Source organism: Engystomops pustulosus, chromosome 5 (genome assembly GCF_040894005.1).
Source record: "Engystomops pustulosus chromosome 5, aEngPut4.maternal, whole genome shotgun sequence".
NCBI classification, from domain to species: domain Eukaryota; kingdom Metazoa; phylum Chordata; class Amphibia; order Anura; family Leptodactylidae; genus Engystomops; species Engystomops pustulosus.
The window spans coordinates 181,585,948-181,612,888 of NC_092415.1; the positions used below are offsets into that span (position 1 = coordinate 181,585,948).

At 42.6% G+C, this 26,941-nt stretch overlaps 1 protein-coding gene across 2 annotated transcripts in view; it reads right to left on the bottom strand.

Moving 5' to 3' along the window:
* Nucleotides 1-26,941, bottom strand: part of VIPR2 (vasoactive intestinal peptide receptor 2) — a 74,337-nt gene that overhangs the window by 20,096 nt on the left and 27,300 nt on the right. The window contains exon 1 of one of the 2 annotated variants that reach the window (XR_011855931.1): nt 4,639-7,765. Coding sequence is in view for 1 of the 2 variants with exons in the window: in XM_072153974.1 (XP_072010075.1) it covers nt 23,016-23,116 (101 nt within the window). In the remaining variant the exon portion in view is untranslated. Of the gene's footprint in view, nt 1-4,638; nt 7,766-23,015; nt 23,117-26,941 lie in introns of those variants that run through there. The other variant, XM_072153974.1, reaches the window with a different exon arrangement.

Consider the following 26,941-nt stretch of genomic DNA (forward strand, 5'->3'; position numbering starts at 1 on the left):
AATTTCCTTTGCTGCGACTGTAAAAAATGAGACTGAACGTTCTTGAAAATTAATTTTCTCTCACAACGTGAAATCAGCATGTCTGTCACTACTTCATGATGCCCACAGTAAGGAGCATGACATGTTCCCTTCCTTTCTCTTCTACATAATTTGCATTAAAATCCTTCGGTTTGCTGCTTTTGACCCAGTTTCTCTCATAGGCAAGTGAAGTGTTCAAAATGATAATTGTTTTTCTGCATAACCTAATTGTACTTGAGTTTCGGATCGCAGACTGACGAGTGAAATGTTTTTTGCTAGTTTGCTCCCAAAAGTCTTCAAATATGATGGAATCAATGTAATTTTGTAAAGAGAAGTTGTCTGCTATAAGTGGTAGGGAAAATTGGCACAGTTGCCTAAACTCAACCACATTCATGTCACCTACCTAACAAGCCTCTCAATTCCTAAAAGTCAGGGACTTCTGGTCGACATTCCCCACTCTGACTTTGAGGAACGAACACTGGATCCAGATGACTGCAGCACAGGGCTCAGGACTGGTACAGGCAGGTTCCAGGAACAGGCAGGAGCACAGACAGGATTAAGGCTCAGATACAAGTTGGTGGAATACAAGGTTCTGGCCAGAGACCACACAGGGTTCCGGCTCAGGCTGAGGGTACGTAGGATTTTGGTTCAGGCGGGTATACAGAAAACAGAAGAAATGGTAACCAGCCCTTAGTAAACTGAACATCAGCAATTTATCCAGTCCCTGGATGTCGCCCCCAGCAACTGACTGGCTAATCCCTGCATTACTCAAACCCAAGCTGAGAAACACACAGAGCTTAAACAATGACACCACCCAGTTTTTAAAAACCCAACTGAGCCCAAGCAATCAAACAAAAATCACTCAGCAGAGTAGAACTTGGCAAGATCAGCAATCTTAGAATTGAGCAGCCTGAATCCTAACAGAGGATGCTGACAAAAATACTAATTTAATGGGAACAACTCCCCCGAGCAAGAGTTTTTGTTGGTCTTTACTTAGGTTGTCTTATATTGCCGTACATGTAGAAATGAGTGAATCTATTTGTTCGTTCATAGATTGGGATTGAATCTGCTATTTTTCTGACACCAAATCGAAGCTGAATCATTTCTGCTTCACTTTGGACTAATTTTATAAAATACCCAGTGCCAGCATTTGATAGCCCTGCTAACCTTACGGGCATAGCTGGATACATCAAGAGACCCTGCACAGTGTTTTATTTGGGACCAGGCATAGAAATAAGCGCAGCTTTAAAAAAAAGTGCAGGATGAAGAAGTTGTTGTCTGTAGCCAGTGTGCACAGGCCCTCTCCCAGGTTATCCGCACCCCCCTTTATACCCCTGTACACCCCACTGGCGTGGCAGTGGCAGAAAGGGGGATATAATGGCATGGCAATAAGCTAGCATGTGCGATTATTTCAGGGTTCCCTGCGCAGAAGCCCTGAATAATAACTCCCTCCTATATAACAATTTCCAGGAGAACTGGAGCAACATCAGACCAATTAGACCAATTCCATTTGGACTCGAATCTAAACTTTTTAAAAAATTCACAAAAGCTTCTACAAATCGAATCTTTAATGATTTGCTCATCTCCATTTACTTATAATGCAAAACGCGTCCCCGATATGAATTTAACACTGTTCTGCCTTTGCAATAGATAATTAATATTGCTAAGAATAAGCTCATTAAATTCACTTTGCTAAAATAGTATTTCTCCATTATAAATAATTTCATTAAATTATCATTTACATTAAGAGGGTAAAATGGGTACTAAGTGCTTGGTACAAGTAATGGTACAGGTGCGAGGCAGAATATGCATGACGTCTACCGAGCAATCACTGCAGGTTTCTATATTAATATACAGATCATGCAGCTGAATAATACATAAAACATGGTCACCTCATTCTTTATTAATAGAAATCTACAATTTTTGGTTAACCCTTAATATGCAGATGTAGGACTACTTGCCCTCAATAGATGGTAAGGCACAACCTTGGCCACCAAACCCAAGACAGTACTCGCTACGCTGTACACAGCTACACAGCCTAGATCCTCAAAAGATCTTTGGTTAGTTTTCCAGAATGTTTTAGATAAACTGTCTGCTGCGTTCTTTAAAAACCTGTGTGCAGGTATACCTGTCATGATAGAGACAGGAGTGCAGGCCCTAAACGCACCATAACCCCTGTCACCTACCTAACAACCCTTGCAAACCCTGTTGGTTAGAGACTTCTGGTCAACAATCCCTACAGGAAAGATGAACGGGAATGTGTACAGGAAAGATGACAAGACACGGAGGGACAAACAACAAATACAGACAAACAAGATAGAACAGTATCAAAACCAAGATGATGGCAAAAGTAGAGAATCGAATTGCCAGAGAGAGGTTGAGTAAACGTAGCAGAGGTTGGATACACAGAATAGCAAATGATAATGTGAAATTACAGGGAACAGGTACAACGAGACTAGTTCCTGGACGCCAACTTAGTAGATTGGCCGTCCCTCACTCTAGTAACCCTTGCTACAACCTAAGTCACAGTTCACACATGCAAGACACAAATGAAAATTAAAGCCACTAAAGCTGCACTCTGCGAACAGAGGAAGACTTTGGTACGGATGTTACAATATTAAGAAGAATTGATGATCTTTTGAAGGCAAATAGAGGTTGCACAAATTATTATTTTGATTCCGATCCTGAAACAAACAGTAACTCATTATTTTTTAAGTGCATTTATCATTTCCAGTTTTTTTCTTAACATTGCTAAAACTGCACTGTACTGCATCTATCTGTTTATGAAGCTACTTGTTTTTTAAGGGGAATTGTTGAACAGTGTATGGAGAAAGTCACAAAAAAATAAAAAATACAATAAACAGGAATGTTTTATATGCTTTTCTTTAAAAACTTTAGAGGAACTAATTAAAATACTTGCAAAAGAGCATAAGAATATAATAACTTCTGCAATGAAGCCTCTCATCACTGAAGGCATGTAAAGAAAATACAGCTTCCTGTCATCTGTGTTTGGAAAAGTGAAGGTGACCTCTTTTCTCCTTTATCAGACACACAATGAAAGATCCCCTGGCAGAGAGCCCAGATATGAAGCTACACTTGTCACTTTAAGGCATAGTAGAAATGTCTGTAGCCACTGCTGAGAAAGATAATAATATAAACCAACAAGTAAAAACTTTGCAGTCCATAATTCAGACCTACTTAGAGCTGAAATGTTCAGGCTAGCATTAAACATAAAAGATCTGCAGAAGAAAGGTAATGTAGTGACTTGTGCAGTCAGAATTTTAGTCTTCTGTGGATTATTCATAACATTAAGATTAGGAATATCTCAACATCAGAGGTCAAACTGTGTAGGATGTTACCAGGGTTATTTCTTCTGTAATTGGTACCGTGTGTTTCCCACCTATGCACAGTCAGATATTATACAGTAATTTCACTGTAGAAGAATAAAATGATATCACGATAAAAGTATATTACACAAATTGATGTCACAGCACAGAGATAATACACACAGTGATGTCACAGTACGGAGATAATACACACAGAGATGTCACAGTACAGGGATAATACACATAGTGATGTCACAGTACAGGGATAATACACACAGAGATGTCACAGTACAGAGATAATACACACAGAGATGTCACAGTACGGAGATAATACACACAGAGATGTCACAGTACAGGGATAATACACATAGTGATGTCACAGTACAGGGATAATACACACAGAGATGTCACAGTACAGAGATAATACACACAGAGATGTCACAGTACAGGGATAATACACATAGTGATATCACAGTACAGGGATAATACACACAGTGATGTCACTGTACAGGGATAATACACATAGTGATGTCACAGTACAGGGATAATACACACAGTGATGTCACAGTGCAGGGATAATACACACAGTGATGTCACGGTACTGGGATAATACACACAGTGATGTCACAGTACAGGGATAATGCACACAGTGATGTCACAGTACAGAGATAATACAGACAGTGATGTCACAGTACAGGGATAATACACAAATTGATGTCACAGTACAGAGATAATACACACAGTGATGTCACAGTACAGAGATAATACACACAGTGATGTCACAGTGCAGGGATAATACACAAAGTGATGTCACAGTACAGGGATAATACACACATTGATGTCACACTACAGAGATAATGCACACAGTGATGTCATACTACAGGGATTATACACACAGTGATGTCACAGTGCAGGGATAATACACACAGTGATGTCACAGTATAGAGATAATACACACAGTGATAGCACAGTACAGGAATACACTGTCATGTCACGTTACAGGAATAATACACACAATGAGGTTCAAATACATGTATAATGTATATAGTGATATCACAGCATGTATATAGACACCTTATTTCCCCCGATAACTAAAGAATATGGCATTTTAAAATTAGGCATTCTATTCTGCCACAGATATACGCTGGAGAAGACCCTGATAGGTTGTGAGTGCAGTCTCCGTATAAACTGGATGGTAGATAGTAGAACTCACTGACATTCATTCCACAGCGTTGCCATTTGCATGAAGGGAGGATGCAATGGATGTGCTTTAGGTTCAGTTTAATGCCTTTACCTTAGAAATGACATGCCATGCGGTCAAAACACATTGCTACTGCACAGTGAAGATGAACATGTCTGCTACAGTCACAAATGGAGGACAGCATGAAGAAGGAGGAAGTGATGTCACAGAAAGAGGAGGAGAAGCTGGGTAACAGTGCATGATGGGATAGCTAGCTTAAAGATACAGCAAGCAAATTATCCAACAATAAAAACTTTGACCACTGGGTGGCAGCATGCATAACATGAGTATGAACATATCATTGCAGACTGAATGTACAATACAAGACCAATAACAGCATGGGCAATATTACAGGCTGTAACAGCATACTCCCCGTCTGAAATCCCTGGATTTCACTACATATATAGATCAAACATTATGTAAATGTCCTTTGGTTTAGAATGATGATTCTGAACCCTGCAAACAAAATGCAAATAATCAAACAACAATAACTGGAAAACTGCTGATCAGGAACAGTTCAATGGTAGATAATCCAGCTCGCAGCAAGCCGCTGTCCCTGGCATAGTTCTGCGTTGAGCGACTGAGTCAATGTACTTGCATTGTCCCTTCTGCTTGACTTATTCCTGGTATCAAGAGGACAGTCTCAGATATAGGCCTAATGAATGTCTTGGGGACTCCTTGACGTATGGTGGTAACTTCCACCTTACGAACCTTACCATCCTCACTAGGAAAGATTTTAGAGATGAGCCCCATGGGCCAAGAATTCCTTTCCACTTTCTGGTCCTTCATCAGGACAAGATCTCCCACTTGCAAGTTTGGTTTGACCTGCTGCCACTTTCTTCGTCCTTGAAGAAGAGCCAAATACTCCTTTTTCCATCTGTTCCAGAAGCAATTGGCCAAATGCTGAACATGTTTCCACCGTTTCTGATAGATGTTACCAGATGAAAACTCTTCAGGTGGACTAGGAACAGATCCGAGTTTCTGAGTGAGGAGAGTTGCTGGAGTGAGAAGAACAGGAGATTCAGGGTCTGTAGATAAAGGGACAAGAGGCCTGGAGTTGACAATAGCTGACACCTCAGCCAGGAAGGTGGTTAAGGTTTCATGGGTGAGTCTTGAGGAGTTTAAGTCTCTGAACATGGAGTCCAATATATTACGGGTGATGCCTATCATTCTTTCCCATGAACCACCCATATGAGAGGCGTGTGGAGGGTTAAAGACCCACGTACAACCGTTGTTGGCCAAGTAATTTTGAACTGGCTTAGAATCTATCTGCAATTCTCGGCAGGCACCGGTAAAGTTGGTCCCACAGTCAGATCTCAGTTGTTTTACTGGTCCTCTGATGGCAAGAAAACGTCTTAAAGCATTGATAAAACTGGAAGTGTCCATGGACTCTATAACTTCAATGTGTATAGCACGTACACTCATGCATGTAAACAACACTGCCCATCGTTTGCTCTCAGCATGACCACCTCTGGTTCGGCGTGCAGACACTGCCCATGGCCCAAAAACATCCAGACCAACATAGGTAAACGGTGGCTCAGTGCTCGTCCTGTCAACTGGCAAGTCCGACATTTGCTGTTGTTGCAATTTCCCTCTTGACTTGCGACATGGAACACAGTTGTGAATTATGTGAGCAATCCGCCTTTTCGCTCCTAATATCCACAGGCCTGCGGCTCTTAAAGCACCCTCGGTAAAATGTCTGCCCTGGTGCTTGACCCTTTCGTGATGATGCCGTATGAGCAATGTAGTAACATGGTGATGGCCAGGAAGAATAAGAGGATTCTTTTCACACACTCCTAACTTGGCCTTGTTCAGGCGGCCACCAACCCTCAGCATACCATGATCATCAACCACTGGTTTCATGTTGATGAGTGGGCTGCTTTTTGGAATGTCCTGTCTGTCACGAAGACATTTCAGTTCATTATGAAAAGCACTCTCCTGTACATTACGTATCACTAACATCTCACTTAGTGTAATGTCTTCTGCAGAGAGAGGCTTGCGACACATGTGCCAACCACGACATTCAGTGCTATCGTTACTGGTATGAAAACACTGTGCAATGTGAACTAACCTTGCAATGGTGCGTACAAGTTTTAGCCATCTGGAAAAGCGCTCAAATCGGTGACAGTTCAAGCCGGACCTCCTTTCAGTCTTGGTGATGAGGGTACTCACTTCAGAACGTATCTCAGGATCGTTGTCAGGATCTTGGAGACTGAAGACGTCTTCGTCAGATGCTTTTTTATTCTCCTTCAGCAAGAACTCTGGACCTGTCAACCAAGAAGACTTGGCAAAGGCGCTAACAGACGATGGTCTGGTGGCACAATCTGCAGGGTTGAGGTTAGATGACACATAGTGCCATTGTTCAGTGTTGGAGGATTTTCTAATCCTTTCTATGCGGTTACTGACATAGACATAGAAGCGTTTAGTCTGATTGTTTATATAACCTAGGACAACTTTGCTGTCAGTGTAGAACTGAACGTCATCCACATGAATATCAAGCTCATGATGTATAAAGTCTGCAATTTCTGCAGCAAGTACTGCGCCACACAGTTCAAGTCTTGGGATGGTGTGCTCAGGTTTAGGGGCTAGTTTAGCTTTTCCGAACAGAAATCCAACATGAACGTTATTGGAATTGTCAATTACCTTCAGGTAGGCAACAGCTGCGATGGCCTCAGTCGATGCATCTGAGAATATGTGGACTTCCCTTCTCTGGCTTGTGATGAGAGATGCTTTAGTGTAGCAACGTGGTATGTGAACCCTGTCTAAGGCATGAAGGGATTCTTTCCAGGACTCCCACTTTCTCTGCTTGTCATGGGGCAGTGGAGCATCCCAGTCCTTGGTAGTCTCTGAGAGCTGTCTTAGTAGGAATTTTCCCTGTACAGTCAAGGGTGCAACAAATCCCAGTGGATCATATAGGCTGTTCACCACTGAGAGGACTCCACGTTTAGTGAACGGTTTGTCTGTACAATTGACCTGGAAGCCAAGAGAATCATTTAACAAGTCCCATCTCAAACCCAGACTTCTCTGAACTGGAGGGATGTCTATGCCTAGGTTCAAGTCTCTGAAATCTGTTGCATGATCACTGGGCTGAAAGGCTTTCATGACAGCAGTACTGTTGGAGGCAATTTTGTGTAACCTCAAACAAGCTTTAGATAACATACCTTGTGTCCTTTTTAGCAGATCTACGGCCACTTCTGCTGTGGGCAAGGACTTGAGCGCGTTGTCCACGTAGAAGTCTCTCTCGACAAAGTCACGAGCGTCTTTGCCAAACTCTGACTCACCATCAGAAGCAGTCCTTCGTAGGCCATATGTAGCAACAGCAGGTGAAGGACTGTTACCGAACACGTGCACCTTCATACGGTATTCAATCATTTCTTTGCTAGTGTCATTGTCTCTGTGCCATAGAAACCTGAGGTAATTTCTGTGGTCTTCTCGTACAATGAAACAATGGAACATTTGCTCAATGTCAGCAGTAATGGCAACTGATTCCTTTCTGAATCGCATAAGCACTCCTACCAAGTTGTTGGTCAGGTTTGGACCCGTTAGGAGAACGTCATTCAGGGACATACCATGATGCTTGGCACTGGAGTCAAATACCACCCTGATCTGGTTCGGTTTTCGTGGGTGATATACTCCAAAAGAAGGAAGATACCAGCATTCTTCATGTTCTTGCAAAGGTGGAGCTGGCTCTGCGTGGTCCTTGCAAAATATCCTTTCCATAAAGGCAACAAAGTGACTTTTCATCTCAGGCTTGTTCCTTAACGTACGTTGCAAGGAGATGAATCTGGATAATGCTTGTTCCCGATTGTTAGGAAGCCTGGCTCTTTCAGCCCGAAAGGGTAAGGGTGCAACCCAATGGTTAGATTGATCCTTGAAGCATTCACTGTCCATTATTTTGATAAACTCTTTATCTTCTATGGACGAAGCTACTCTGTTGTCATCTTGTGTTGTGCGAAACACTGATCCTCCTAAGTCATCATAAGGTGTAAGAATGATGTCTGGTGCCTTATGAAAGTTAGAAAGATGCTCCTTTACCTCATAATGATGAGGACATGGCCTAAAGTGAGTTGTGCGACCATTATTGAGCACAAAGGTTTTGAAGGAGTTCACTTGAGATGGTCTAAGATTCTTATCCGAACACACATTGCCAATGATTACCCAGCCTAGATCAAGTCTTTGTGCATATGGGGCATCATCTGGGCCATTGCATTGTTGACGTACCTTATGAACTCTCAGAATGTCTCTCCCGAGCAAGAGAAGGATGTCAGCATTCAAGTCCATCGGATGGATCTCTTTAGCCAGGTGTCTCAAGTGGGAATGATGATAAGCAGCTTCAGGAGTAGGAATTTCCTCTCTGTCATCAGGTATCTGGTCACATTCAATTAACGTTGGTAGGGATATGTGGATATTCCTGTTAATTGGAGAAATAATGTATCCAGTGGCTCTTCTGCCGAGGGTCTCTACTTGTCCAGAACAAGTGTTAAGGGTGTATGGAATTGCTTCTCCCTTTATACCGAAGATTTCAAAGAACTTGGGTTTTGCTAGAGACCTGTTGCTTTGTTCGTCTATTATGGCATACATCCTGAAGGCCCTTTCAGGTTGCCCTTCTGGGTAGACGCTCACCAGACACACTTTGGCACAGCACTTGGAACCATTTTCCTTGCCACATACTTCCATGCAGGAGGAGGAGACAGTGGTAGTAGCTGAAACTTGAGCTGGTGGCTCCCCGCCATGCACTGTGACGGCCTTAGATGCTGCTTGAATTTGTGGGATGTCAGGAGAAGGGGTAGGATGCATGGCTACAACATGTTTGTCGCTACCGCATTCAGTACACTTGATGACAGCCTTACAGTCTTTAGCGAAATGGTTTGAAGAAGCACAACACTTGTAACATACTCCTAGTTCCTTGAGCATGTCTCTGCGTTCTTGCAAAGTCTTTGCCCTAAGCCCACGACATTCTTTCAGTGGATGAGGTCTTTTGTGTATGGGGCACATACGGTTAGGGTCTTTGTCTTTATGGACAGGAGTGTCATGTCTAGTGTTGTAGGATGCAGTCAATGGTACGTCTGTCTTCCTAACAGACACTGTTCCTCTTAAGTCTCTACGTTTGCTTGTTTGGTTTTCATACCTTGAGCATGATGATGAAGCTGGTAGAGTAGATTCTGTGAAGTCAAAGCTGGGATCATTCTTCTTCCGAGCTTGGTCGCTGATGAATCTGGAAAAGTAGGAGAAGGGTGGAAAAGACACATTGTGTTCTCTTTTGTACCTGGAGCCCAGATCTGCCCATTTTTCTTGCATGCCATATGGTAGCTTGGACACTATTGGGTTAACACCGTGAGCCGTATCAAGGTAACTCAGTCCTGACAGACGTGGATCTGTTTTGGCTAACTCCAATTCCTTTAATAGGTCGCTTAGGTCTTGAAGCTTGCGGTTGTCCTTGTTGGTAATCTTTGGGAAGATATGAAGTCTCTTAAATAAGGCACTTTCTATGGCTTCAGAACTGCCATAAGTTTGCTCAAGTCTTTCCCATGCTGCAGCAAGACCTTCCTGCGAGTGGCCCACATGAACTGCTCTCAATGTCTTTACACGTTCTGCAGAATCTGGGCCTAGCCACTTAACTAGCAAGTCGAGCTCTTCCTTGGCAGTGAGGTTAAGATCATTGATAACTGCTTCAAAGGTGGATTTCCAGGCTCTATAGTTTTCCGCATGGTCGTCAAATTTTGAGAGACTAATGTTTATCAGTTCTCTGCGCATCATATATCTGGCAAAGTCCGACATATCTGATCTCCCACCTTGTGTCACCAGATTACCTTGCCATATCCCTGGGGCATGTAGATTCTCTGCCATATGGGGCTGAGATGAATCAGGATGAAATGAGGTAGCATAAGGGTTAAGCGGCACTTTAGTCTCAGGATGATCCACTCGAGTGATGCTAGAAATTACCTTGTTCTGGGTAGCTGGCGTCATCTCATACTTTACAGGCATGGCCGTGTGGTAGGTTTGAAATTGTGCTGGAGATGATTGTTTTAGCACATAGTTGGCAGTGCGGTCATCTGGGTCTTCCACTTCTGCAGGGATGGAGCAGTCATGGTCAGTAACTTGGACTAATGCTTGCTCAAGAACTTTTAGCTTGGCTAAGGCGGCTGCTTCCTCCTTTTCCATTTGGAGAATTTTCAGTTGGGCTTCTGCCTCCGCTTGTCTTTTCACCATTTCTGCTTCTTTCTTGGCAAATGAACTTCTGACACTAGCTTCCTCTGCATCAGCACGGATTTCTATAATCTTGTCGTGTAATGCAGACCTACTGGAGCGGGAGGTTCTGGAAGATGATAGTGTATGTTTGGTTGAAGTGGACCGTTGAGATCTTACTTCTTGCAAGTGTGCAATGCGAACTTCTGCCTTATTTTTGGCATCTTTCACTATGGTATCCTGTGTATGAAGTAAAGTCTCTCTCTTGGCTAGCTCTGCTGTGGCATCATCAAATTCGGTGTTACTCAGGAATGTGATGTACTTTGCACACAGCCGCTGGTAGCGATCATAGGTGGTAGATAAGCGATTTAATGTTGTGCCTAATTTGGCTGCGTCACTGTCATAGCGTGAGATGGCTGCTACACAGTGTTCAATTCTTTGCCATAAATCATCAAGATTATCACAGAACTCTTCCTTAATTACTTCAAAGTTCTCTCTGATCTTTTGTGTGGGTTTGGTAACACGCTTAGATCGTACAATTTGTTCTTCCTGGAACACAAACTCTGTATCTTGCACATCTGTGGGTCTGGTAACAGGGTGCACTTTGCTAGGTGCAGTGACAGAGGATTTTATAGAGCCTTTTGTAGACATGTTAATCCTTGTCAATGTGGTACTGTCTCTTTAAGATGGGGTTGCAGCTTGTTCACAATGGTGAGGAAGCCACGTGCTGCTAAGATGGCGGCAGCTCTATTTGCTTGCTTGCAGACTATGTGTGGATCTTGCAGGAACTGCAGATTCAGCTGTGTTTTGACTATTCTGCCACAGATATACGCTGGAGAAGACCCTGATAGGTTGTGAGTGCAGTCTCCGTATAAACTGGATGGTAGATAGTAGAACTCACTGACATTCATTCCACAGCGTTGCCATTTGCATGAAGGGAGGATGCAATGGATGTGCTTTAGGTTCAGTTTAATGCCTTTACCTTAGAAATGACATGCCATGCGGTCAAAACACATTGCTACTGCACAGTGAAGATGAACATGTCTGCTACAGTCACAAATGGAGGACAGCATGAAGAAGAAGGAAGTGATGTCACAGAAAGAGGAGGAGAAGCTGGGTAACAGTGCATGATGGGATAGCTAGCTTAAAGATACAGCAAGCAAATTATCCAACAATAAAAACTTTGACCACTGGGTGGCAGCATGCATAACATGAGTATGAACATATCATTGCAGACTGAATGTACAATACAAGACCAATAACAGCATGGGCAATATTACAGGCTGTAACAGCATACATTCCTCATCCATTTTCTCTGAATATCTTCTGTCAGGGGAGACTTATACAGTAGTGGATTGGCACCGCACAGTACTCCTATGTTTATCCTACATATATGGGGAATTTACCGCTAAATTACCCTTATCCAGCATCTATGGTCACTACAAGTAACCACTACTCTTATCCTGCATATATGAGGACTACACACCATTTCTTGTCTTGTCCTGTGTACATGTACATGGACACTGCACTACTACTCTCATCATGTATATATGGTCCCTGCACATTACTACTACTTTTGTCCTGTAAACATGGGAACTGCTTAATACTATAGTAAGGACAGTATAGGAAAGGGATAATGAGCCCTAATGTTAAACCCTCAAAATTTCCCTGCCTACTTGACGACTAAAGAACAAGTGTCAGCAGGCCAAGCTACACATACTATTGATTACAACAGCGGCGCAGGCAAAGACATGACTTTGCTCTCTGCATGTGCTCACAAGATGCTGCAGGGATCACTGGAGGTAAGTAATGTGATTTTTTTTTTAAGTTACTAGGGGACCTCTGGGGACAATATTAAAGGGATGCTTCTGCTGAACATTTTATGAAGGGGAGGCTGCTGCTAGTGAGGTGAGGTTTTCATTATAGGGGCTGCTGCTGGACATTTCATTAAGGGGAGGCTGCTGCTGAACACTTCCTTAGTGAGGGGGGGCTGCTACTGGATACTTTATTAGTGAGGGGGATGCTGCTGGACACTTCCTTAGTGAGGACAGGCTGTTGCTGGACATTTCATTATTAAGGGGAGGCTTCTGGACATTTCATGTTTAAGGTGAGGCTGCTGGACATTTCATTATTAAGAGGAGGCTGCCACATGTTTCATTATTATGGTTAGGATGCTGCTCGACATTTCATGAGGGGCGGCTGGTATATGACTATAGTGCCGTGACTACATGTCTATGTAGCATATATCTACTCTCAAATTTAATGTATGGGGCATGGTGACAGAGATGAGGTATATGGGGGCCCGCTTCAAAGCTTGCACCATGGCCCACTGGTGTCTTGTTACACCATTGCTTATACATGTGGCATACCGGAAGTCCCCAGGTTACAAACAATTTAAGTTCTGGAGATTTCTTCTTAAAGGACACCTGTCATCAGGTCTGTGTCACTTGTCCTGTCACCTCTACCTGTTGGAGCAGCTCACAAGGATCCCATCCCAGCCTTTATCTAGTTATTTCATACATTAATCATTGTAAAATCATCTATTTTTTATTATGTAAATGAGGCTGGTCACATGGTCAGAGGCAGTGATGTCACTCCTGGTCCCCCTCCCCTCTCCTCCCCCTGCTCATGTCTGTGTGTAATGTATAGTAAAGCATAGTTAGTGCATCTGCTGACATGCTGCATCCTCCTAATACACATGTGTGATACACAGACATCAGCTACACATGAATCTGTGGTAACATGGCTGCCTGGAGCTGTTGTATCTCTCCTAAACACACACACATTCACACACAGGCTGCAGGGGGCGTGGCCACCAGCACCAGGAAGCACATCATTATACAGCCTCACATCATTATACAGCCTCACATCATTATACAGGCTGTCAGTCATGCACTGGGGGTGTGGCTGTGCCTCCCACTCATGAATAAGCCGGACAGCTTGAATATGCTAATGCTTCATTGGACATTTCACAGGTCATTTGCATACAGCTTTAGGACCTCATTGCTTAGGTTTACAGGCATGTAGAGGGACAATGAAGGGATAGAGGCAATGCTCTCTAATGGCAGTTTATGAAAATATATTTAGTTTAGGGGGGTTATTTTGCATGACGGGTTCTCTTTAAGTTTAATTTGTAAGACGCCACAGGTAAATTTTGTAAGTGTAAATACAGACAAATATCTTTCTTTAAATTGTATTTAAAAAATTTTGGGTTGTCATTGGAACAAGGATTAACAACAAAGTTTAATTGCAGACAATGATGATAACTCTTAGAGATGATTATTGACGCCACGGCCAGATTAACACCTTAAGGACACAGCCTGAAATGGCCTTCAGGATATTTTCCTGCTTAAATTGCAAAAGACATAGGGGCTCATTTACTAAGGGTCTGCAGACCGCACAAACGTTGGATATTCCGACGATTACCATTTGGCGCCGCATTTAAAAGGAGATTGTGGTGCACGGGGTCGGATTTTGGCGCATCCGTGCTGGCTTTCATGCGACCAAAATCGGGGAGGGGGGGGAGGCGATCTGACAGATTCGGACTTAACATTTAAGTTGTGTCCCAAGACAATGCACTTACATGCACCAGGAAGAAGAAGGTGAACTCCGGCAGACCTCAGCAGGGAAGCGACACATGCAGGATTTCGGGCACACCATCTTGGTGAATCGCGCCGGACTTCATCAGACCGTTCGGATCGGGGATCGTGACAGGACAGGGTAAGTAAATGTGCCCCATAATGTATTTTTTTATCTGACAGGGGCATGTGAGGGCTTGTTTTTTGCAGTAAGTTTTGTAATTTCCAATGGGTTCACTTTTATGTTAAAAAATATCACGATGATTCAAATTTATTAACTCTTTCCTGCAACCGTACAGAATTAAGCATCTATTTTGCCACTTGTTTTTTTTTTACTTTTACGCAGTTCACCATATCGTATAGTAAACATTATCAATTTATTCTATAGGTTAGTATGATTAAAGAGATACCAAACATTTACAGGTTTTCTTATGTTTTACTACTTTAGCAAATAAAAACTCATTTTTATTCCTCAATTACAAGAGGGTAATTAGGGCTTTGTTTATTGCAGGAAAATGTAACGGTAAGATTGGTGCTGTTATAGGGTACATCTGACTTTTTGATCGCTTTCTATTACATATTTAAGGAGGAAGAAAGCAATAAAATTGCAATTTTTCATAATTTTTTTTATTTTTATACCCCTGACAATACAGGTATATAATATTGTAATAGCTGCTTGGCCAAGGTTGCTACGGACGTGACAATACCGATTTTGTCTTTGTGGGGCGTTATTTTAATTATTTTATTTTATATACTAGGGAAATGGTTGGTTTTTGTCTGTTTTTATTATTTTGTATATATTTTACTTTATCCAAGTTTTTTAACAGTCCCACTAGGAGACTTGGGATACCTTGATCTCTCATACAATACATTGAGGTACTTCTGTACTGCAATGTTTTGCACCAGTCAGTCTTTTACTGACTTTTTGTTGAAGAGACCCAGTCTTGGACTGGGCCTCATAGGCCACCATACATGGCACACACAGAGGTCTTTGTCAGACCTCCGCCTTCCGCGGCAAACCCCCGACATCCTGCAATGATGCTGTGGGGACTGGAAGAGTGACAGAGTTCCCTCTGGCTCTCTCCTTAGCTGCCGCTATTGTACTTGATTTCTGCAGTTAAGTTGTTAAACAGCCCGGCAAGGAACGATCTACCTGCCAGGCAGACAAAGCAGGCGACGTGTTGTATGTAACAACCGGTCTCCTGCTGTGGATCGAGCTGGCACACTGACAGTGTTGATCCATATCAGTTAAAGGTGGGACTCCGATGTGCACGCCATAGCCTCACAAATCGCACACAAGAATCCTCTATAGCATCTGGGCCAGTGAGACACAGCTACCATTGATAGGGAGATCAGCAAATCACTATTGCGCTGGTGTGTGATGACATCCCCCCGCCTGCGTGCCTTCACAGAGGGACCCGCCAGAGGAGCTGGTGGAAGAGGATGTCGTGGGAGCACTGAAAGAGTATATAGTTTTATGACTTTGCTGCTGGCCACATAAACTTACTTGGCGTCTGTACATAGGAGGCAGGTATAGAGGCCAAAATTGTAATTAAACTTTGGGGTTGATCTGTTTATAAGGGGTTGTGTTGGGGATTCCTAAGTCTGGCACTGCCTGTATTTTCCTGTATTTTTATATCATAATGGACAGCAAAGTTGAAATAAAACCAGAAGGTCTCCAGAATTTGTTGACTTCCTGTCAGAGACTTGTTTCATCTGTATAGTAAGCTTGGTTCTGGTGCTGCATCTTGGCAATAATTGTTGTGTCATTTAAAAAAAAATTAGAATGGACAAGTACAATTACCTGACAAAAATTTGTATTCTGTATGGGCAATGTAAGAGTGACTGGCAGTGTTGTACATAACTTTATTATTCAAGGTTTGGTTTTGGCTTTCCTTAATGCAAAGGGCACGGCGTTATGTAATAGTTCCATTTCAGCTGTGACTTCTCTTCAATTCCAACATTTGTTATATTCCAAATATAGCCTTGAATGAGTCACCCTTTCCCATTCTTCTCTCTCCACGATTGTGGCCGGCTGACTCTTTCAGGCGCGATGTTATTCACAGTTACTCCAGTAACATTATTGTTTAGGGGAAAATGAAGTAACAAGTCATAAATACATTTTCACTTTCAGTCTTGAAAGGCATTTGGAAAGTAAACACTGTAATGAGTTGGCGTGGCATTATCTGCGAGTTGTTACTATCTATTGTTTGTCTATTAAGACTTTATATTACTACTGACATAGGGGTGAAGAAAATCTGGGCAGATGTGCAAGCCCACCAGGCTTCAAAGACCCTACCACCATCTGGATGAAAATGCTCTAAGCGTTTCTTGCCAAGGGTGGAGGTCCTTTGGCAGAACATCATGGCGCTCTCATACATGTGTCTTTCCTATGGTTAGTGATGTCCTAGGACAGTGATGGTGAAACTTCTAGAGACTGAGTGTCCAAACCCACTTTTTGCCATCATGCAATTGAAGCAGTAAGTTATTTTTAACTGCTCTTCCATAGTATTGACATCTTTACTACACCAATAAGGACAAATTTAGATTTTCATTGTAGAATCATTCCAGGGTGTCAAAATGGGAATATTTGCAGGCCTGAAAATTAGCTCCAATCATAACCCACTGCTATCTGCATCTCGCTCATCTGGAAATCACAGGCAGCCAAGGATGTGTTGCCTACTGGAGAATACCTAGAGTCCTTTCTGGCAAACTCTGTGCTGAGGAAAAAGCATGGGTGCCCACAGAGAGGTCTATTAGTGCTGCCTATGGCACCCATGCCATCGGTTTGCCACCACTGTCATCGGTTCAGTGGTTCAAGATGACCACTTTGAAAGGACAGATTGGAACTGGTCATACTTCTGGTTACAGGGGACTTGTCATCAGGTATTAAATCTAATAACAGTTTCACATTGAAGGCTTTATGCTTCTTCTCCCTCAGCTCCATCATTTACCCCTTCTATAGCCGACATCATCCAGCCTAGGGTGAGGGTGAGACTTTCATTTTGAACATTGGCTGAAGAGGGGGAGGGGTGAAGGAGCTAAGGGAGATGTTGGGTGCGTCACTCATTGACTTGCCTGAAGAGAATACATTGGTGAGTCTTCTGGAGGGTGCCAGTTTTTTTTTTTTAAATGGGTTTATTAAAGATATGAAAAAAAAGAAAAGAAAAAAACCTATAAAGGCACAGTATCAAGAATTCTGTGGTAACCTGTCATTAGAAACTCAGCAAATAAAGTGCAATCGAGATTAATACCAAAAACCTCCAGTATATAAATCAGAACAGCAAGTAGGGGGTAACAATATGGAGGGCTAGAATGTTAAAATGTAACTTTTATTAGTTAATCACATAAAAAACCACACTAGATGCGGATTATGGTAAGTATATAAAAAGAAGGGTAACACTAAGTATCATGTGAACAATACCCAAGCGGAAGTATAGGTCTGTATTAACAAAAGCAAGCATAAACACCAATCAGTATGCCCCCACTACCCACCCGTTGAGCCTGGAGACACCTGAACCATGGTAGAAGACGACCATTTAATTTGGTAACCTTCCCATACTGATTGGTGTTTATGCTTGCTTTTGTTAATACAGACCTATACTTCCGCTTGGGTATTGTTCACATGATACTTAGTGTTACCCTTCTTTTTATATACTTACCATAATCCGCATCTAGTGTGGTTTTTTATGTGATTAACTAATAAAAGTTACATTTTAATATTCTAGCCCTCCATATTGTTACCCCCTACTTGCTAACCTGTCATTAGGCTTAATGGTAAACACTTGATGACAGGTTCCTTTTAAGGGGCCTTCTCCTACATAAAGATGCCTGAGTATAACCGGTACAAAGACCTATAATGTCCTGTAATGGCCTACTCTTGGTAAAACCCAGTTGACGGTAAATTTTGAGGTGGAAAAACAGATGAACAGCACGTAAACTATTTGACGACAGTTTCTCTTCAACAAGAACTGTTATTTCACGTATTATATCTTTGCTATTATCACACATAGTTAGGAGAAGCCACTCATTTCACAAGAACAGGCATGATGAATCGTAACTTACTGCTCTTCTGGTCCATTATTTGGACTGAAATCCAGTAAACTATGCAGAGCCTTTAGACTAATTTGTCATTCTATTCATGGCTGCATGGAAATATTGTATTTATGCCCAAGAAATATAGGCACCAAATTTGGGTAAGGTATGTCCTGGCCATTGACTCATAGTCTCAGAAAGTCTTGCAGACTAGAAAAGCTAATGAAGTGAGACTGGGTGGTGTAGTGCGGACTCTGTTATAGACATACTCTTCTATATATGTTATTTTTTTTTTAACATTTCGCTAAACAAATTCTTATCACATTCAGTGATATAAGGAATTCACCAAAGTCAAGTCTAAAGAATTTTTTAAAAATTTAAGCTTAGTGATGGAAAGAATTCGGCAACTGCAAAGGAGCTCCAAAGGTTTGAGACCCAGACGCACTCCGCAAAACCACAGATTCCATGTGAGAAAGGCATCTTTTTACACTGCGTTTCTGGAACATGTATATGGGGAATCCTCCTTAAAGGGAACCTGTCATCAGAAATTACCCTAATAAACGCCCAGCTGAACACATTCAGGATCAGGTTTCTTTCAAGGCCCAGTGTGGTGGCATCATTCAGAAAATAAACTTTGAAGTGAGATATTATTTGTTTGTATCAAGTCAGGGAGGTGGAGGGTTCAGCACTGAAGTCAAGCTTTCTCTGCCTCTGAACACCTCCTCCCATGTGATAGACATTATGCGCCGGACTTCAGAAGATCTGGTCGTGATGTTCCTGGATGCATGGTGATAATTACAGTAAAGGGGGTGTTCTAAGGCAGGGAAAGCTTGACTTCAGTGTCAAAATCTCCGTCTCCTTGACTTCATAAAACCAATTTACATCACACTTGTCGCCGACGCACCGGTGTGCCCCTGTATAGCGGCACCCAAAACGATTCTTACCTGTCCTTCGTCCAGCGATGGCTCCTGTGGTCCGGCGCGTGTGCACCAACTCTGTGAAATTTAAGGGGCCTGAGCGCCACTAATTGGCAGCGGCCGATTGCTGCCCTGATATATTGCCTGCCTCTTCCTGTGACCCCTGCTGGATCTTTGTGCCCCGTTGCATTATATTAGAAAGCATTATTTTGAGACTATTGTGATCTATCCGTTGTGAGCTTTTATGCGTTTCCTGACCTTGATTCTCTGCCTCTCTCTTGACCATCTGCTAATCTGCCGATCCTGTGCTGTCTGTCCTGACCTCATGCCTAACTACAACTCTGATTCTTCCTGCCGGTTCTGTACCTCGCCTTGGCCACTACTGCAAGCAAGTCGCGCCTGTGGAGCAACCTAGTGGTATCCTGCCGCAGCAAGACCAACCTGCTTCGCGGCAGGCTCTCGTGAATACCGGGTGCCACTTTGACTCCGCTCCCAGGTGTCGGCTTATGTCATCGCTTGCGGTGGTTCAGTGCTCCACTACTCCTGATCCTGACAGCAACTACTATGTCCTGGAATTAAAGGGATTCTCTAGGATTTGAAAAGTATATCTGCTGTACAATGACTTCAGATTTTATGAGTAAATACTGTCCAGAGTACAGTTATCTCATGAAGCATTTTGATCTTATAGCACGATAAGTCCATACACATACAGTATCTTCTTTCTTTATCATTTGTAGACATAATAAGATTCTCTATGGACGTAAACTTTACCCCCCTTCCATCTCTTAGTCTAATCCTGATTTTGTTGATGAACTTCCTCCTCTGGATTATTTATATTGCATTTCTTACCAGATTATTAGATTCTGTCTTCTAAATTGTCTTTTTCATTACACGTGATTGCTTGATTTATACACAGTCCACATCATTTGCTCCCATTAACTGATTCAGTTTATATTTTATTTATTGAGCTTTGTATCTTATTGTGAATATAAATTTGCAATCCATAATAGTATGCTGAATCACCGGGTCATAATGCAAGGGAGAAAGTGACGGGTATTTATGTAAGTTTGTATGGTCATAAAGGATTTTCCATTATGTTTATGGGAAGGACGCGTCTGGATTCTAGGTGTTGGTATTCTTGTATGTGCAATACCCTCGCCGATGCAATGGCGAGGGAGTGTTTGCGAATACGTCCCACCTGCAGGTAATCACATCACACTAAATGGTCCTTATAGGACATAGGGGATATTGCAGTGGTGAATCCTGCCTGGCAAGGCAGAAGTTAAGTATTTTGTATGATGCAAGATGCTATTATCCAATGATCTGTGTTACATCCTGTGCTCTGTAAGCTGAGATGTGATTGGAGGAGCAGCCACCACCTGACCAAGGGGAAGTAATAAAATCCCTGGCCAGGAATGTTCTGGAGTTGATTCTAGTATGTCTTTCTGGAGAACACTCTGAGATTCCAGTGTAGGAGAATCCTAGAGAGCAGTGAGTGAGTGAGCAATCTCTGTCTAGCCCATACCAGAGCAGGAAGAGCCTAGCCCCTGCCTCTGAAGAGTGGAGTATAAGACTAGAGTTAGTATAGTGAGGAAAGGGGTATCATCTTACCTTTAAAGGTGATACCTGAAGCCCTACAGGACAAGCTGAAGCTTCCTATCAGGACGCAGCTGCCTCCCAGCCTGCCCTATACATCCAGGCTGGTGAACTATCTCCTGAGGCTCCCTCCAAAAGCATCTCAGCACTCCATCTACCTGTTAAAGGCACGTTGCTGCGGTTCCTGCCTGTTCCAAATAAAGAACTGTAAGTTGTTTTCTTCAACTTCTGTCTCCGTCTGGTCCCTGCTAATACGGCTGCCTTCATCACCGGCACCCCGTCCATCACCCAGAGACTCACACTCGGGACATTAAGGGGTTGCCCCAGGGAGATCCGTTATAGCAGCCTCTCCCTCATCATTTCTTGCCAACACCACCCTGCTGGAGACCTGCCAGGCTGTAGGACAGCCCTCCGGTTCCCCGTACCAAGCACCGTGACAATAGTGTGCTCAGGCCGCAACCGCCAGCCACTCCGGTACCGCGGGCCCCGACTGTCTCTAGGCCTCACCTCAAGGGCTAGGCCCCGGTGGGGGATGTTGCATATGGTTCCCCTTATTGCTCTTCTGAACTTTGTCATTGGTTAAAAGCCAACGAAGGCTACATTTTATTTTTCGTTACATTATATTTGTTCCTTATACTGTACCCTGTGCTGAAATTTCCCTTTCCTTTTTTTTGTACAAGCACCTGATATTTGTGTCCACTGTATCACAGCTTGAGGAAGGCCAAGCCCTGCACTAAAATACTTTGAAGGTTCAATTATTGTATGAATGTCTTAGTTTCTTGGTGTTGGTGCAGTAGTGCAAGATTCAGCTTAATTTGCATAATTTGGGCATGAACACACCTTTTCTCTAAAAAGCCACGTCCCCTTTTGAACCAAGTTGTCATTCTAAGTCATCAAAGCGTCTGAAACTGTCTCCTTGATAAATGTGGGGCAAGGTTATCACAAGGGAGTCAAAAGGCAGGGAACTCTAAATCTAAGTTGTTCATAGACCAAGTTGTCCTTCACACAAGGAGGCAGGGCCGGCGCCAGCCCTTGGCATTCCTGGGTAGGTGCTGGGGCCCAGAGCCTCTGGGGGACCCACATTCGGCTGTACATAATGAATCCATAGGGGCAGAAGGGGGCTTTACATAAAATAACCATGAGGGTATTGTTTGGTATGATAAACTAGGGAATATTTTAGGGAACAGGAGTTTCTGAATTTTCAATGCCCCCACATAAGTTCATTGCAAAGAGGCCCATTGAGGCTCTGTCGCCCAGGGGCCTACTGAAACCTGGAGCCGATTCTACAAGTATGCATTTTTACAAACAATAGGAGAAGCTTGTTGAAATGTACCATCAAGTCCACAGGGATGAATTCTCAATAAAATGTTTTCCTTATTTCTTCCTCATAAAACCATTAACAGACAAATTGGCAACATCAGAGAGTAGTAGATCCACACATCTTATGCATTTCGAGTCCTTGTGACTCTGAATCACAGACTATGTGTGGATCTACTACTATCTGATGTGGCCAATTTGTCTGTTACTGTGCTGCCAGCACTTCAGCCTTTTGGAACCGTGCAACACCAGGTGAGCTGGATTGATTGAATAAGTGTCTTTTCTAATCTAACAAACAAATCTACTTTATATAGCTAGAGGCATAAGTAGGAGAGGCAGGGCCCCATTCAGAAGTCTGCCCCTTCCCCCTTAAAAAGCATATATGTACCAAACACCATGAACACATCACATATACACACATATACAATACCATAAACAGACATACAGAACATACACTCCCAATACACATCCAATAACGCAGATGCCAGGGCCCCCTGACACTATGGGCCCTTTAGCAATTGCTATGACTGCTAACACTGAAATTACACCCCTGATTATAGCATCTTATAAGAGGAGGAAGCAGAATTGCTGGTTACTATTGCTACAATTCACATGTCACTGAAAAGCAATGAACACCAATGCAATAAATAAAAAACATACAGTAAATATAGTAATCTTCATTGCTGAAAATGAAAGAATTAGCGCTAACTTTATCTCTAGATGATTTAGCTAAAGCAGCAAAAAAATTAGTTCACTATTTAATGCAAATGCTGCAAATGTTAATAATATAATAGGATCCTACCTTATTAAATTGGGTCACGTTTTCATTCTGCCAACAAGCATCGAAAATATCTGGATATGTGTCAGTCCATCCATGCACGGTGCAAGTTCTGCTGATGTTTCCTGCAGAGAAAAAAGGGTCTTTTAGGATTCTGGAGTGTGAATCAAGATTATGAATTTAATATTTTAGAAAGATATAATCATCAATTTGAGGTTCTTCCCACAGTTCTCCTGCAGATAGTATGTAGCACAGAAAAGGTCGTATCTTAGGCCCATCACAAATAAACCCAAATTCAGTTTAATATGATAACATGTTTGGGTCAAAAACTACCATTATTTTTACTATTTTTTCCAACCACAAACACGATAATTGAATAGAACATATCAAAATCCTGATGATCCTAATGTTGCAGTGTAAGTACTGTAAATCATGTTTCCATGTAGAACCGGGTCATGTCATTTTTAGGGTGGAGCACTGGGCATGGACACCAGTTATCTACTGACCTTTAACCAAAGCTGGAAGCATTTACAACATTAAGTGTCAAAACTTTTCCAAAATATCAACTTGGGGATTAAAAATAGACTTGTGAGGGATAATTATTTTGGGTATTTTTGACCCTGTGAGTGTAATATCTGGGGCCCACTTTAAGAGGCTGCAAACATACCGAGCCACAGATAAACTAGAACAAAAGGGACAATTAGCCTTGTGGTAACGAACAGTCTTACATGAGGCTACATGCTTTTCGGTTACAGAAACAAATGTGAGGCAACTAGAATGGTGGTGACAATGTCCTTATAGGCACATCTTGGAGGAACAGTGGCATATCCCTAGTAGAGTACAGCACTAATTTACATTATGGGATTGATCCCCACACCATTATAGAGTAGCTGCCCACACTATTGTACTCCTGAGACAGGTAACAGTTCACTGCCGTTACACTGGTGGCAAGAGCACACGTCATTGATGTAAGTCCACTTCCACCCTTAGCAGACGGTCTTGGTTTGTCAGAAAATCACTAGAGTCTTCATAACATGCACACCTGGGGCATGCAAACTCTAAGTAATTTTGGTGCAGCGATTGTGCACTGAAATTGAAATCTATGCCAGGTCCGGACAATTTTTTGCCACATGTAAATTTGTGTGTCCACCTTGTTGCCAGCCCTGTGGCACCCACTTTTAAAGACTGGCCTGCATGATGCAAAAGGGCTGAAATGTCACAAATTCCAAGACGTCAGGAATTGCGACTTTTTCATGCCTTGTATGCGAAGGCAGGTACACTATCCCATTTTGCTCTCAGCAATCCTCTGATCTTAGCACTGGGGTAGAAATCTATTGTCACTCTTAGTCTTTCTGACTGGGCTAGCATTTACTCATATTCAGACAAACTAGTCTCTCTCAATGAGGGGTCAGAGGGATCCTCTAATTTGTTAAAGGGAACCTATCACCAGGGACCTCATTTTCACTAAAGACAGGTTACAGAAGCCCATTACATCTGCATTGCACATCTGCTTTCCTGCTTTCTCTAAGCATTTGCATTACAATATAATTGTGTGTTATAACTTACCTTGCACATGGATAGACTCCTCTGTTAAGGCACAGGGGAGGACTTTGGTTTTGGATGCAATTAGAAAAAACAACATGTGACTTGTGTGTGCTGCTCACTCCTCAGTTCTCAGCCCCACCTTTGTGCTCCTTCACAAGAACAGAGCTCACATGGAAGTAAGCTGACATCAGTAGGGGAGGGGGGAGCTATACAGGAGCACAAAGGTGGGGGCTAAGTGAGCAGCACAGGCAAGTCATGTCTTGTTTTATGAAATGTATCCAAACCTAAAGCCCAACCCCTGGGATTAAACAGACATGAAGAAACTCTGCCGGATCCTGATGTTAGTCTATGGGATCTCTCAGAAGTAGAGTTGAGATCTGTTTTGAAATTGATCTGTCATGGCTATAGTAATCATGGCTCAGTCACAAATGGAAAAATTAGGGAGAAGATAGAATTCTTAGCAAAGAACACAGTGGAAATAAACATGAGATCCTAGGTGATGGCCACCAAATACGAAGCACAATTTGATTCTTGATACATCACCAACTGCAATTGTTTAATCATTCCAGATGGCCAGTACACGGCTCTCTAGACTTCACAACCATTGAAGCAATGTCAATTTAATGTACTGTATGAAACATGAAGGAGTCATGATACAAACACCCACTACAAGCTATATGACAACAATCAAAGGACACAATATTTGCGTACTGAAATAGTTCAATCCATAAGTAAGGATGTCCAATGAAATAATAACACATGGCCACTTCTAAAAATAGCATACAAATAAACAAGACAGCATGAGAGGAAAACACAGTGTGAAGGGTAATATATCGTAGAATAAATGAATTTGATTTTCTTTCCACCATAGCATCACAACTTAAAGGGGTTGGCCACTTTACCTCATTTTATAATGCGTGTAAGTTTGCGGAGCAGATATGAGGTAATTTACCAATATACATCTATTAATGGTTCTGCTCTCTTTTCCTGATAAGTAAAGTGAAGCCTCCTGTCTTTTACCTCATCAGCCAAACATTCCTGTCCATAAAATGGCCGCAGATGGAGGGTCATGTGATCTATAACTGTGCATGAGCAATTACGCTGCTAGGACCTTGATCTTATATTTTTGAATACTGTCTTACTGTATTAAAGGGAACCTACCACCACAATTCTAGCTATAAAGGTAGAACAGGTGGTAGGTGCATGCATGGGACGTGAGGATAGTCCTTTTTAGAACTAATCCTCACCTCCCCGCTATCTTTTTGAAATCTTTATTGCCCTAATATGTAAATTTTGTAAGGCGGCTACTGGGGCGTGGAGTAGCCGGACATGAGGCTACACGTCGCGGCCACTCCACACCCCAGTAGCCTCTTTACTCCTCCTACCCTGAGATCTTTGGCGCGCAGCTCTTTGTAGTGGTGCACCCTCGTCCGAGAAGCATGCGCAGAATGCAGGTCCTCGGCTGTGGGGCGAAGATCTCAGGGTAGGAGGAGTAAAGATGTTACATAGCCGCGATGTGTAGCCTCATGTCTGGCTACTCCACGCCCCAGTAGCCGCTTTAAAAATGTAAATATTAGGGCAATAAAGATTTCAAAAAGATAGCGAGCGGGGACATGAGGATTAGCTCTAAAAAGGGCTATCTTTACATCCCATACACCCACCTACCACCCGTTCTACCTTTATAGGTAGAATCGTGGTGGTAGGTTCCCTTTAAGATCCTTAAGATTCTTTGTATTGTTTTCCACCTGTTCAAGTCCAATTAATGTTTATTTGCCCTGGGGATTAAGGCTCTGATCTTCCTGCAGGAAAAGTTATTTCAAGGTGACATCAAAGATGTAGGCTGCAGAAAATTCAGCAGTTTCCTCTCCTGTCAGTGGTGCACGTGCTAAACCCTTAAAAATGCTCCCCTACATAAACTCTACATAAATGTGCCAAATGATGTGGAAAAGTTAGACCATGCCGACTTCCGCCAAAACTCGGGATTGTCAGAAGAAACTATTCTTACTGGCGCCAACAATTTATAAATGATCCGCATACATTATGCACCACAAAAAAAGACAATTCCAGACACTTGTATGGTGCAGATACGATCTGGAAGTGAATCTTTATCCGCAGCTCACATTTCCAAGCATGGTCCACATTTATTAAAGCGTTTGGCGCCAGTTTTTTGTCTGACTTTGCAAACTGCTTGCACATGTATTTATGAAGTGTCTGCGCCAGTTTTGTGTCACGGCTGCTCTGTGCCCGACAAGATGGAAAAAATGTGCACCCAAAGGGGCGAGTTACTGCTTAGTCTGACCGTGTGCCACATTTATTACTGAAGTGCGCCACAATTCTGCAACATGAACAAAGTGCACCCAAAAAAAATAATTGTGCCCACTTCTAGAGCAGTGCAGATTCACGAA